At 36.8% G+C, this 15227-nt stretch overlaps 1 protein-coding gene across 2 annotated transcripts in view; it reads right to left on the reverse strand.

The window, feature by feature from the left end:
- Positions 1 to 797: 797 nt before the first annotated feature.
- Positions 798 to 15227, reverse strand: part of LOC124787515 (peroxisomal acyl-coenzyme A oxidase 3) — a 187228-nt gene continuing 172798 nt past the window's right edge. For both annotated transcript variants that reach the window (XM_047254345.1, XM_047254346.1), the window contains exons 10-15: positions 13969 to 14089; positions 12139 to 12381; positions 11104 to 11258; positions 7399 to 7534; positions 1364 to 1518; positions 798 to 1178 (exon numbers count right to left, since the gene is read on the reverse strand). In XM_047254345.1, the coding sequence (XP_047110301.1) occupies positions 1077 to 1178; positions 1364 to 1518; positions 7399 to 7534; positions 11104 to 11258; positions 12139 to 12381; positions 13969 to 14089 (912 nt within the window). In that variant the 3' untranslated portion in view covers positions 798 to 1076. The remainder of the gene's footprint in view (positions 1179 to 1363; positions 1519 to 7398; positions 7535 to 11103; positions 11259 to 12138; positions 12382 to 13968; positions 14090 to 15227) is intronic.

Consider the following 15227-nt stretch of genomic DNA (forward strand, 5'->3'; position numbering starts at 1 on the left):
ACTTTTTGGTTTATCCAATTTCAATATAACAAAGGTCGACTGTATCAATAAAAAACATTAGGAACTATGGCATATGGTTGAAACCCCAGTCAAATGAGCAGTGAAACTGCTTTTCTTAGGACTACAAAAAAATTTAAAAGGTGCTTTATGAATATGAAGTGAATGACTTAAGCTCATGGTCATGTGCAAGTTGATCCTTGTGACTGAAATAAAAATAACTTCGGCAGTAAGAGCACTACAATTGGAATATGGAAATGCAATGTGGCTAGGGCCTCCCGTCGGGTAGACCGTTCGTCTCATGCAAGTCTTTCAAGTTGACGCCACTTCGGCGACTTGCGTGTCGATGGGGATGAAAGGATGATGATAACGACAACACAAAACCCAGTCCCTGAGTGGAGAAAATCTCCAACCCAGCCTGGAATTGAACCTGGGCCGTTAAGCATGACATTCTGTCGCGCCGACCACTCAGGTACCAGGGGCGGACACTAAAATTGGAATTCTGTAATGATATACTGCCTACAATAAAACACGCTGGTGAATAACTTCATATAGCAGTACATTATTTGTTATATTGCCCCTTTATTTTGCTCATGACTGAATGCCTGAATAACAAGAAATGACTTTCTGACAACACAAAATTCATATCTATCAATCTCCATGATCTGTATGAGAATGAGACATGGCGTACAACTACGACACACAAGCTACAATGCTATGACATAACACTTTCTCTCTCCTCACTGCAGAGTATGTAAACAGTAAAAACCCTGATTGAGAAAGAACAAGAGCTTCACCAATGGTTATAATATTATATTTAGTGAGTCTTGTGCTTGAAATGAATACAAAAGAACAAATGATGATGTAGAATCTTTTAAGAACAACTGGTATAAAGACAAATATTTGGTAACTATAAACAGCAATTCCAAATAAATATATACATTTAAAATACAGTATTGAAAATATTATACAGCATGAGATCAGGTAAGATAATGACAATTTTTATGAAACAACAATAAATATGAGCATAATGATTTCACAATAATGAAAACATTCTTATGGCACGAGAATAACTTTCATTATAATTTTGATATTTGCTTTGGCACAACTTCATTCCACCAATATGGTCTTCCCATTGCTCCATTACTGTGGAAAAACGTTGTCTGGAGATTATCATACACCTGTAACACACAATATCAAACTATTTCAGACACTGCTGCTTTTGACACAGAGGACACTCTAACACCACAAAGTTTTTCCTGTTTTATAACATTCATAATGAATATATAAATAATTCCATGCTTTGCCACCAGACTTTCCAAGAACAATAATATTCATAATGGATTTATAAAACACAGTTCCATACCTTCCCATCTGACTTTCCAAGAACAGAGTTAAGGATATAATCTGGTGGGGCCAGAGCATCAACAATGGCCACAGCATCATCCTTAAGTTGGTGGCACAGGTGGAGGATAGCTTCTTTCACAAGAGTTGCCACTTTTGGTCCTTGTGCATAACCACCTTTCAAAAGAAGAAGCCACACTTATTTACCATGTGCTCTCTACAATTGAAATGCCTTAATGAAAACTAAAACAAAAATATATGTAACAGCAAGAAGAAATACAAGTTTAAAATGGGTTACAATCCATTCTCCTGCAGCCAACAACAAAAGTAATAATGAATTAAGTTTAATGACTAAAGCATTTTGCTCCAAATTTTAAAAAATGGCACCAGCCAAACAACTTTATTTAATAACTGCCTCCAAGCAAATACCAATATAAACTCTGGTAGATAACAACTGAGACGAAAATCTGAGAAAAAGAATAGTTTGAACACTTCTTCAGAACTTTGTAGAGTGTGATGTTTAGTTGTGAAATCACCTTGGGACATGGATGGCCACAGTGTGCAAAATTGCATACATGCAGAGTGAGGCTCAGACAGTCTTGTCACCACTTGGCACATCTTGGCTTCATTAAGTCAATCTCGGCTATGTTCAGTCCTTCTTTGTTCAGCACGACATTTCATTTAAATATGATGTGACACACATTATCCCAGCATTTATTGGTCAGCATAACTTTTTTCAGTTATGCTGAATCATGGTGAACGTGCTGCTTATCCCTCACTATTTGCTTGTGGTATAAAGACCTAGGGGCTGTTGTGATGGGACATGCACTCGAAAAAAGGAAGTTTATGTTACTTCCCATCACAAGCCTTTAAAAACGAATGGTTCTCACTGCCTATTACGGAGCCACATAAATGGTAGGCATCGCAAGTATGCTATAGAATGCTTTTACAACACCATACAAAAAGAATTAAAGATTCAGTTGACGATGAAACAGCAAAAAGTTCAACAATCAACAGATGATGATTTGTATGGGATTGATTAATTTGTACATCAAGAAGCATTTTGGGTGTAATTAGCAGACATGGAGCAAGTGATTAAACTGATGGTATGAAGTAAATTTCCTGAAATCACGTGGGTTATTACACAGTCAGTTCCAACAGTTTCTGATGGAACTGAATGACGCATATGGAAACGTATATTATTGTGAAGTGCACCAATTAAATTCAGGGGCAAGCCTTGAATGATTTTTCGGTGTAAGATTGCTATGGTTGAATATCTGGGGGGAAAAAAAGTGGGAACCAAAATTAGAAGACATGGACTGGATTACAGACCTCGTGCTTTTAGTAGAATTGACTGCACACTTGAATGCTCCTCAGTAAGACATTGAAGGGGGAAGAAGCAACTTATTTCTGACTAGATGCAAAAAGTTGAAGAATTTAAAATCACATTGTGGAAGGGACAACGTAACACTAAGAACATTGTCCACTTCCCTAAGATGTCTGGTATTAAAGAAAATGTGTATTTTGAAGAATTCATTCCAGCACTGAAAGAATTACAGGAACAGTTTTCTAAAAGTTTTCAAGACACTGTCAGTCTTCCATCTGTTCTTAAGTTGTTGTCGAACATTTGCTATTTTGCTTGGAAGTGGTCCTTTGCATTTGCAAATGAATTGATCAATTTGCAACATATTTTGTTTTTAAGCAACAAATTATTTTGCATTAAAACTGTCCAGGAGTTCTATGAAATTATCCTTGGGAGACTTCAAAATTAATACCAATGTTTTGATCAACATGTATGTGATAGGTTCTTTTTTTGCTTTCTGATTATGTACCTGAATAAGTCACAATTACATGGCTTTTCAAGTGACAAAAATCTATGGAACTGTGTGTATCCATCAGTTTCTGACAATCTGTGCCAGATATAAATTTTATGTATTCAGTGAACCACAAGATAATTACATAATAGTGATAATTTGTCTTTTTTGTGATCTATGTTGTTGAGAAATGTAGCTGTTGGAATGTTGGTGGAGTGATATGAATAACATCTGATTCTAACTACATGCAAAAGAAATATTTATTGTATCCACAATGGCGAGCTATAGAGATTATTAGTGCACTATAATGCAAGAGGGAGCTAACCAACAGACTGTTGAAAAAATGAGTTACTGACATGTTTAGATACTGTTATTATATATTTATCATCCCACAAGATATTAACAATTATTATCCACTTATACTCTCCCACTGTACAAAAGAAAGATTTTGTAATCACAGTTTTACAATGTGAGAGGGAGCTAAATCAACTAGTACCATTACATCAGCTAGTGGTAGCCAACAGTGTGTGCTTGCAATCACATTTAAGTGTTGACAACATGGCCGACAATGAAAATTATTCTGTGCTTAGAGATTATGAGAAATCTAGAAAAGTGCAAGAAATTTAGATAACTGGAAGAAAAGAAAACCAAAAATATGAAGAAACTTAAGACTACACAACATGAGTGAAACAACCAACAAAATTGTTCAAGTGAGGAAAGTGACTGTGCTGTGAAGTCTATGAGAGCTAACCTCAGCCACAAATATGGTGAATGATAAGGACACTCTCTTTACTGAATTTTATAAGTTAAGGAAAACATCATTTTCATGCCTGCTAAAGGCAACAATGAAAGACATTTAAATCCTATTTTATGTTCCTTTTCATCTCTACAAAGATTGAGAATTACATAGTATCATATAACACCACTACACCACTGAGCAATATGAAGTGTTGCACATTTATATCACTGTTGACTGAAATAGTTGTGCACAGTGTGTATGCAATAGTACGAGATGCAATATACTGACAAATGCAGCCAAATGGTATCACATTTGATGTCAGCAGTACAGTATATAATAAGACATCAGCGATTCATGTGGTAGATGGTAGAACTCAGTATAAAGACAATCGTCTTTGTACTGTTAATGTGTGTGTATCTGCCTCCCCTGTGTATAGGAAACAGAAAACATACAGGGTGTTTCAAAAATGACCGGTATATTTGAAACGGCAATAAAAACTAAACGAACAGTGATAGAAATACACCGTTTGTTGCAATATGCTTGGGACAACAGTACATTTTCAGGCAGACAAACTTTTGAAGTTACAGTAGTTACAATTTTCAACAACAGATGGCGCTGCGGTCTGGGAAACTCTATAGTACGATATTTTCCACATATCCACCATGCATAGCAATAATATGGCGTGGTCTCTGAATGAAATTACCCGAAACCTTTGACAACGTGTCTGGCGGAATGGCTTCACATGCAGATGAGATGTACTGCTTCAGCTGTTCAATTGTTTCTGGATTCTGGCGGTACACCTGGTCTTTCAAGTGTCCCCACAGAAAGAAGTCACAGGGGTTCATGTCTGGCGAATAGGGAGGCCAATCCACGCCGCCTCCTGTATGTTTCGGATAGCCCAAAGCAATCACACGATCATCGAAATATTCATTCAGGAAATTAAAGACGTCGGCCGTGCGATGTGGCCGGGCACCATCTTGCATAAACCACGAGGTGTTCGCAGTGTCGTCTAAGGCAGTTTGTACCGCCACAAATTCACGAAGAATGTCCAGATAGCGTGATGCAGTAATCGTTTCGGATCTGAAAAATGGGCCAATGATTCCTTTGGAAGAAATGGCGGCCCAGACCAGTACTTTTTGAGGATGCAGGGACGATGGGACTGCAACATGGGGCTTTTCGGTTCCCCATATGCGCCAGTTCTGTTTATTGATGAAGCCGTCCAGGTAAAAATAAGCTTCGTCAGTAAACCAAATGCTGCCCACATGCATATCGCCGTCATCAATCCTGTGCACTATATCGTTAGCGAATGTCTCTCGTGCAGCAATGGTAGCGGCGCTGAGGGGTTGCCGCGTTTGAATTTTGTATGGATAGAGGTGTAAACTCTGGCGCACGAGACGATACGTGGACGTTGGCGTCATTTGGACCGCAGCTGCAACACGGCGAACGGAAACCCGAGGCCGCTGTTGGATCACCTGCTGCACTAGCTGCGCGTTGCCCTCTGTGGTTGCCATACGCGGTCGCCCTACCTTTCCAGCACGTTCATCCAGCACGTTCCCAGTCCGTTGAAATTTTTCAAACAGATCATTTATTGTATCGCTTTTCGGTCCTTTGGTTACATTAAACCTCCGTTGAAAACTTCGTCTTGTTGCAACAACACTGTGTTCTAGGCGGTGGAATTCCAACACCAGAAAAATCCTCTGTTCTAAGGAATAAACCATGTTGTCTACAGCACACTTGCACGTTGTGAACAGCACACGCTTACAGCAGAAAGACGACGTACAGAATGGCGCACCCACAGACTGCATTGTCTTCTATATCTTTCACATCACTTGCAGCGCCATCTGTTGTTGAAAATTGTAACTACTGTAATTTCGAAAGTTTGTCTGCCTGAAAATGTACTGTTGTCCCAAGCATATTGCAACAAACGGTGTATTTCTATCGCTGCTCGTTTAGTTTTTATTGCCGTTTGAAATATACCGGTCATTTTTGAAACACCCTGTAAGTGATAGTGTGTTGTGTATATAAACCATGATTGTGACAATGGCACATGGAAAACAATTATCATGAGACAAAAAAGCAAAAACTGGTGCATACATGGAAATGGGACACACTAATTGTCAAATTGCCAAGAAGCTGAACTGTTCGAGCACAGTGGTTTATACTTTTGTTAGGATGCATGCACAATATGGACAGACTGTAAAATAAGGGCTAAGTTGAAAATTATTTGAGGCATTGAAACAGTTCTTTTTGTGCAAAGCAAGGGCCACAAACTGTTATCCCTCTCAACTTGTTGCTGATTCACAGCTGTCAGTAGCTGCCAGATGTGTACAGCAAATTTTGTCAAATGACAAACATCTTGCATTCAAAAAACAAATGCAGAAACCTGCTCTAACACACAAACATAAACAGGCCAGATTAGTGTTTGCTGAAAAACATGTCACGGAATTCAGAATGGAATAAAGCAATCTTCAGTGATGTGAAGAAGTTTAATTTAGACGGGCCAAATGGAGTTCATTATTATTGGCATGATCTGAGAACAGAGCGGCAGATAAGAATGAACAGAAATTTTGGTGGTGGAAGTGTTATGATTTGGGCAGCCTTGTGTGCTAAAAGTAAATCATGCATCACTTGGCTGAACACTACAATCAACTCTTACATGTACAGTGAGATGCTAGACACAGAACTGATTAGAATATGTGAGGACCTAGGGAACAAAAGTACAATGTTTCAACAAAATAATGCATCTGTGCATGTTTCTGCTACAACCAAAAATAGTTTGAAGATAAAGATATTGATGTCTTCCCCTGGCCTGCACATAGCCCGGATCTGAATCCCATGGAAAACCTTTGGAGAATACTTGCAAGGCAGATTTATCACAATTGAAGGCAATATGAGGCCACAAGCGAGCTGAAAAGTGTGACACAAGAAGAGCAGGTGACAGTTTCACTGCAAGACCTATATACCCTAACCAAAGCAGTGCTGAAGAGTATTTTTAAGGTAATTAGGGAGAATGGAGGTTGGACAAAGTGCTAACAATGCAATAACACAACAGGACAGTGAGTGTCTTTATACCAATTTCTACTCAAGGAATGCAAACATCTTATTTTGTTACTTGTGTCATGAAAGAGAAACTATGTAATTCCCTCATCATTGCTTATGTCTTATATGTATCTATTACTGTCATAATAAATTTGATAGTATGCTACAGACATTGTACTATTATTGTCATAAGAACCATACATTTATACTGATACTGAATACTGTAGATACATAGAAGGTAGCAAACAGGCCTTCTCTTCCCTTTCTCTTTCTCTTTCTCTTCTCTTCTCTCGAGTGTTTTGAGTGTATGGGAAGAAGGGGAGGGGGCTGGGCACACAGACTTGCCCATGCAAGAGCACTCTATGAATAAACATGTTCTTTACAAGAACAGCTAAATATTTATGATAAAAATTTAGAATACCATTTACAACATTCAAGCTAAAATTACTGAGCCGCTGATATTACCTTCATACAGAATAACTAAATGTTTTTCCAGGCACCAGAGACCATACAACAGGTACATTCTAATTAGAGCAGGTTTCAGCTGTTCTTCTACATTCAGATCATTACACTTTTGCCAGAAGTAGACCAACACATTATTCTGAAAATAAAACAATAAGTAAATTAATTAATGGCATTTCAATTAAGTGTACTTGTGGAATTCAAATGTACTCCTATTTTGAATTTAATTACCAAAATTATTCATCCACAAAATAAGAAATCATGTTTTATTGATACACTTTAATATCGTAAATGAAAGAGAAAAATTACTTCTGACTATTGTGTATTTCTCTTAAATCAGGGTGTCGTGAGACTTTTCATCCCTATACTGTTTCATTTTTCATGTTTTCCCTTTAACTGAACAATGAATATTAAAAATACTGAAGGTTGAAGATTGGTGGTCTGCTTACTATGTGCTGAAATAGTTGGGAAAAAAATTGAAAAGTTAGTTTGTGAGCACAGAGGGACACAGGAAAAAGCAAGGGAACAGACAGACATTAAAAGCAAAAACATTTTTTTCAACATTGCAGATCCAATGATGAGGAAGTTACTGCAGCTGATGTGCCTGATAATCTAGGATTTGTAAACACATTTACTTTTTTTCGATAAACAGACTTCACTCTGTTTTTAACATTTCTCTACTCACATTTCTCTTGATTTTAATTTTAAACTTTAAATTAAAAACATTAATGTCTATTTCCCTTTTGAGTGTGCCGCTGCAAATAACTGTTCTCCTCCAAAGTAGGGCAACATTCTATTCGGAGTCAAGAACCATTCATATTATCTAGCTTTGTGCCTCTGGTCTGACAATATTTCAAATATTTATTTGTTAGAGCTTATAGTTAAGTAAGCATTCTCCTGCTGTCTCATAAGTGACTAGTTCTTATTTCAGGCTATCATCAATGAGTTTTAAATTGTGAGTTACCCTTTCCTCACAAATTTTGGGGGCATTAAATTCAAAACAAGAAACATCTCAAACAAACATTCCACTCCTTCAAGCCATCAGTCTTCACCTCGAGATTGCTCTACATTTGGTGTGCCCCAACCTAGTTTTTAGCCTTCATTTGCTATTTAATTTTCATCTTTTCTTTGCATTTTCTATTACCTTCTATTCTCTCCTCTTTTTTAATTCCTTCAGTTTTCCTGTACACTTAGTCAACCCCCACGGACTTCTAACTTTATTTCTGTACATGGCCACTGTCGGCAAGTAACTTCTTCTACAACTTGCTTATTAAATGCTTTGCTATTTCTTGAAAGTAATTTGAATATGTGATACATGCTTTTATTTGGCACTTTCTTATGTTTAATTTGTTTTAAGTTGTCTTGCTTTGATGAGAAGTGGAGCAATATGGGGTTACAGGTGTTTCATTGTCACTGTGTGGAATAATGTTTGATTTTTCCTTCAGTTTTTATTGACATTTACTGGCTCTTTGAAACAATAAGGATTGATCCACATTCTGGTTACTCATACTGACTGTAAGTGTAGTTAACTAATGAGGGGCAAGAATATAAATCCAAAGGTTCAGAGTTTTATCCTGCTGACCTTAAGACTTTTTGAATTTAACATGACCTTCATTTCTGTCAAAGCACTGCAAAACTGTGGATCAGATTTCCTATTACACTGTACACCTCCTACAATAGGCTGGAACAACCAGATCTCAGATTGGACTGTATCACATTTATACAGACAACAGGAACATGTCCAAAAAATTATGTTTGTCAGAACCAATCTCTACATCAATTACGCCTTTATTTTCTTTGTTTCATTTTAGTTCGAACAATGTGCCCAATATACAAACTGACAGATCCTGAAAACACAGTGTAAATTAATTGTATAATAATAAATAAATAAATAAAGCAACAACCACCTAGGTCACCATAGTTAAGAGAGGTGTTTTTTGTAAATGAATGGGAATAATACATAATCAGACAATGGCAACTCCAGGTTGGAATATCAACAATATACAAAAAGACAGACTGTTACTCACCGTAAAGGCGACACGATGAGGTACAGACAGGAACAACAAAAAGACTCTTACGCATTAGCTTTCAGCCAAAGCATTCTTCAGAGAAGAACAAATGCACCCATTCATGCATGCAAGCAAGCACACACCTCATGCTCACATGACCACCATCTGCAGCAGCTCGGACCAGCATTCCTGTCCGAGCAGCCAGAGATGTCAGTCCTGTGTGCTTGCTTGTGTGAATGAATGAATGTGTGTGCATTTCCTTTTCTGAAGAATGATTTGGTCAAAAGCTAATATGTAAGAATTTTTTCAATCTGCCTGTCTGCAACTCAGCGCGTCATCTTTACAGCGAGTAGCAAGGATTAATAAATAGTTATTTTGTGGACAATTACTTCTTCCAATTGCATAAAAACATGGTTTCAGGCACAATGAATGTTCTGTTCCTCCCCCCCGCATGACTGACAGGCTGAAATCATAGATTTTATACTGATAATTTTTCATTGTCTCAATTCTTTTTTTGGGAGGGGGGAAAAGGTGGGGTGGGGGGAGATATGCATCAAAATTTTTGCTCTCCTTAGCATTAAATAATCTGATTCTTAGGAATATGTAACAGCCTGTTAACGAAATTTTCTTGAAGTATCTCTGATGTCTTTTGTACATAATCATTCAAAAGGTGAGCATTATAAAATCATAATCATGAAGTTAAAAATATTACATGCTGTCATTTCCTGTTAAAACAGTTCTCTAGGTGCTGTATTGTTGCTAATATAAGACTGTTCTTTTTCAGGGTAAGTTCTGACTTAAAAATACTATACTTAAACTCTATTGTTCAGAATTTAGGTACCTCGGTTAATAGCTAGGTATTTGACATGTGATATTCAAACTACGCTGATCCCCATTTGAACAACTAGTGCCACCTCTATAGTGCCCACAGGAAAAGACAGTAGAATGGTGGAACACTGGATCCACATTCATGATGGCAGTGGTTCAAATACACATCTGGCTATTCCAATTTAAATTTTCCATGATTCTCCTAAATTACTTAAGGCAAATGCCATTATGGTTCCTTTGAAAAGGACTTTATTGAATTCATTCCTCACTCTGAGCTTGGGCACAGTCTCTTATGATCTCGTTGACAGGACATTTACAAAAATATTCCTTCCTTTTACACATTTACAATACTGAAATAGTGGGAAAATTTGATTCAGGATATGCAACGTTGATCAAAATGGGTGAAAGTGTGATTATGCACCCTATGACATTAAAAACTGTGTTTTATACATATGCTTTAATCAACTGAGAGGAGAGTATTTATCAAATTTAAATACTCAAAGGACTTCCATGGTACCCATGACAATACGAACAAGCTTCAGAGAAGGTAAAGTTGGCATGGCCTCAGTTGCCTGAGACTGCAGTCGTGTGTGCGTGAGTTGCATTTGTATATGTGCGTGTTTGCCATCTAATTCTGAGGAAGGCCTTATTGGTCAAAAGCTATTATTTGTGACAGTCTTTTTGTTGTGTCTATCTGTGACTCAGCATCTCCGCTATATGGTGTGTAGCAACTTACCTTTTCACAATATTGCAACAAAATATTTTGTGACACACAAAAGAATTACCTCAATGAGGTAGCATTTAAGTTGTAACCATAGTAGTAGCGTAACCACAGTAGTAGTAGTAGTAGTAGTAGTAGTAGTAGTCATACCTGAGCATATACAACAGACAATGTCCTTGCAAAATAAACTTGTACATTATTCCTTGCAGTAAAATTATTTTCACAGTTCTTCAAGTATGTCTGATACCTATGTTCTGTCACATTCAGGAGCCAGCATATCAGCCACTGGAAACTCTCTTTCACAACTGTAAACAAAAATTTGAAAGCACATAATGAATTCTCATATTAAAATATCAATGTTCTATAAATTTTGCTATGCTGAATGTTAAAAACATAATTCCACATGTGCAGTGATCTTTTTGATAAAATTAAATAATTTTAATTTTGCCAAAGGTTTACAGCCCTCATGAAATCATATGACAACAGAAGTATTGAGTTGTTGGTAGGAACACAAAGAAGAACGGTAACTTCATTAGCTTTTTTGAACAAGAGTACATGTCTACTACATCTTAAAAAAAAAAAAAAATTTAAAAATGACTGCCCAAAAGCTACTGAAGTTTTCATTCTTTTTTGTGTACCTGTCAACAGGTCAATGCTTCTACTATTCTGCGAGTTGTGAGCTTTACTCCTAAATTCTTGCCAGAACTTTCCATACTATATTTACATACTAATGACAGTTACATAAGTATATGGAAGAGGCAACTATATTGACCATAACCTGTTCTTTAGAACTTTAACTACATGTCTATAGGACACAAGGTTTGTATGTTTGCAGAATTGTTAAGTAACAGAGAAGTTGTGAGCAAGCGGACTATTTATCTACACAGGGACTAAACACAACTGCAAATACAGATGAGCTAACAATTAAACAGTTGAAATATCTCTGAAAGTAGTTTTAGTTGTAACAGTAATAGTACTAGCAGACCACCACCACCACCACCACCACCACCACCACCACCAATCTCCCTCAAAATGGATCTTATTAAAAAGTTAAAGAATAAATTCTCATATTTGTTTTGAAAGAAGAAAGTGAGCCAAACTTGCCAGACAAGTGAGTGATCTTACTAACATACTAAGAAATATCACTTCAGCTTACACCACATTTGTATGAAAACCATAACTTACATGTATGCCTCAGAACATCATCCAAGCAGGAGCCAGTGAACTGTTTACTTAATATATCTTTCGCATGTAACAAGAAATATGCTGATTTAAGAGGCGATGCAACTTCTGGAGACGAAATATTTTCTTGGACTTGCCTCCACTGCCTTAATAACCAATTACTTGTCTGTTGTAATAATACATTATTATCACCTTCATAGGTCACTTTTGCATCATGATTATTTCTTAGCTCTCCAAGTCCTGATGCTGGAATGAAGAAAATTTTTTACATGTGCTAATGTCAAATGTATGGCAAAAGATCATTCATAAAATTATTAATCCTGCTTAATAAATATACTATTGTTCGAAGCAATTTAAACACCTTGAAATAATCAATGCAGGTATCAAATTTTTAAAATATATTGACGAGAATATGGATGAATTAGCCAGTATTTTTTAAATTGACCCAATATTGACTTTGTGCTGACTGAGCCACAAAACTTCACGTCATACATTGTCTGCAATTCAAAAAAGTTTCAGTGAGCTCAAATGTAATGAAGTATTTCTAACAGAATGACCTCCTACATGCCAATCAGCATAGATTCCAAAAACAAATATGAAGTGAAACAGAACACACGCTTTTCTCACATGACATATTGAAAGCCATGGATCATGGCAAAGAGAGGTAGATGCAGTATTCCTCAATTTACGAAAAACATTTGACAAAATATATCTACACTTATTATTAAAAATACAGTCATATGGGGTATCCAGTGAAATTTTTGACTGGACTGAAGATTTTTTGGTAAGGAAGAGACAGCAAGTTATTTTGGATGGAGACTCATCGACAGTTGAAGAAGTAACTTTGGGTGAGCACCAGAAAAGTGTGTCGCAACCCTTGCTGTACATTAATTACCTTGCAGAGAACAGTAACAGTAACCCCAGACTTTTCGCAAATGTTACAGTTACCTATATGGAGTACTGTAAGAAAGAAGCTGCACAAATATTCAGTCAGGTCTTGATAAGGTTTTAGAGTGGTGCAAAAATTGGCAACTTATTTAAATGTTCAGAAATGTAAAACTGTGCACTTCATAAAATGAAAACATGTAGTATACTATGAGTACAATATAAATTACTCGCAGTTGGAATCGATGAACTCATATAAACACCAGGGTGTAACAATTTGTAGGGAAAATGAAATGTAATGATCACATAGTCTTGGTCTCAGATGTGGCTAAAGCAGGTGCCAGACTGCTTCTCATTGCTAGAATACTAGTGAAACACAATCTGTCTGCAAAGGAGACAGCATATAAAACACTAATGCAAACCATCTTCGAATATTGCTCAAGTGAGTAGGACTCAAAGCTAATAGGAGCAAAAGGATATACTGAAAAGATACCAGTAAAGAGAATGGTCACACGTTTGTTTGATTTATGTGAGAATGTTACAAAGATGCTGAAAGAACTGAACTGACAGATGCTTGAAGACAGACAAAAATTATCCCGTGAAAACCTACTTACAAAGTTTCTGAAACCTAGGTTAAGTGATGAATCTAGAAACATACTACAACCTTCTACGTATTGTCCCCTTAGGGGTCATGAAGACAATACTAGTCTAATTACAGCATGCAGCGAGGAATTTAGGCAGTCATTCTTCTCGTGATCCATACATGAATGGAATGGGAAAAAGCCATAAGCACCACACACTTCACAGTGGTTTGCAGAGTATAAATGTAGGTGATAAAGCTCCATTTGCAACATTAAATTGGAATATACACAGTAAATCACTTAATCTGATGGTGACTACATTAATTAGATTTTCAATTATGGTAATTTTAACAGCCACTGAATATACCTTTTAAATATCCATTTCCACCACATGCTTCACGGCATTCCTGCAATGCATAGGCACACGTCCATGTAATAAGAGGTTTGGAAGCAGAGACCATAGCATGGATCTCCGACACCATTGCATTCTGAAACATTTTTTACATGCTACTTAACAGTATTCAGTGAAAAGTAAGATATTTAGTACATATCTGCATAAGATACGGCCGATTTCATATTCTACAACTTAAGTAATGTATTATTTCTATTATATTTTTCTGTGTTGTCATCTTTTTAACAGAATCTCTTTGGAGTTCCAAAAACTGTCCAATTTATGAAGCAACAGTACTGAGAGGAAGAAGTGGCTTTGATGAAATGGACTTATGGCAAAATTATTTGTTCCATGGTAAACAGAGTTACACTATACATGTCAGGGAGGTTTCCATTACTATAAACCATAGCATAAATCTTGTACCGACAGCTCCTAACTTCTAACAAGTAGACCACACAGCAACTGGATTTTTGTACTGTTTCACACATATGGTAAGTGACTTTCAGAAAGATCAATATCCCAAAGTAGTTCGATGCAACTCTTATAATCATCAACAAAATTGACTTTGAAGTTTTCCGAGCATCTTTGATATCCTAAAGTAATGTCACTTTTTTGATGCTCTGTGTGGCTTTGTTGTAGAATGCTCACCTACCATGTGGGTGGCCAGGATTCAATTCCTGACTGATGCATTCCCCCCCTCCCCCCTTTTAACAAAGGCGCATGTCCCATGAGCATTTACATAAGGATGAAACAAATAATTTATAATGTTTTTTTAATTCAAACAATCTTGTTCAAATAACTTACAGGAATGCAGCCAGGTGACGTCATTGACATGAGCACACCCTGCCATTTTCAAGGCAAAACTGCAGCAAGTAAGCACTGTGCAATTCAATTTAAAATCTTGATTTTTAGAGGACCTCCACAAAGATAAGAGATAAAACACACATTCACTCACACACTACGTAAACACTAGTCCCATCACACACCAAAGATGACCAACATCAAAAGTTATCAATAGCATTATTAAGGAAGATGTTTGAATTAAATTAGCAACCAACCTTATAAATAGAGACGGCGGTTTTTGTTTAAACTCTGTATGGAATCCTGCGCTCTCACTTGTTGAAAAATAGAGGGAGAGAGTTAATGCTACCTCACCCACTGATTAATTTCACTATCGTTAACTTCTGATGTCAGTCATCTTTGGTCTGTGATGGCACTAGTGTTTACCGTGCGTG

The sequence above is a fragment of the Schistocerca piceifrons genome, chromosome 1 (assembly GCF_021461385.2).
Source record: "Schistocerca piceifrons isolate TAMUIC-IGC-003096 chromosome 1, iqSchPice1.1, whole genome shotgun sequence".
NCBI lineage: Eukaryota > Metazoa > Arthropoda > Insecta > Orthoptera > Acrididae > Schistocerca > Schistocerca piceifrons.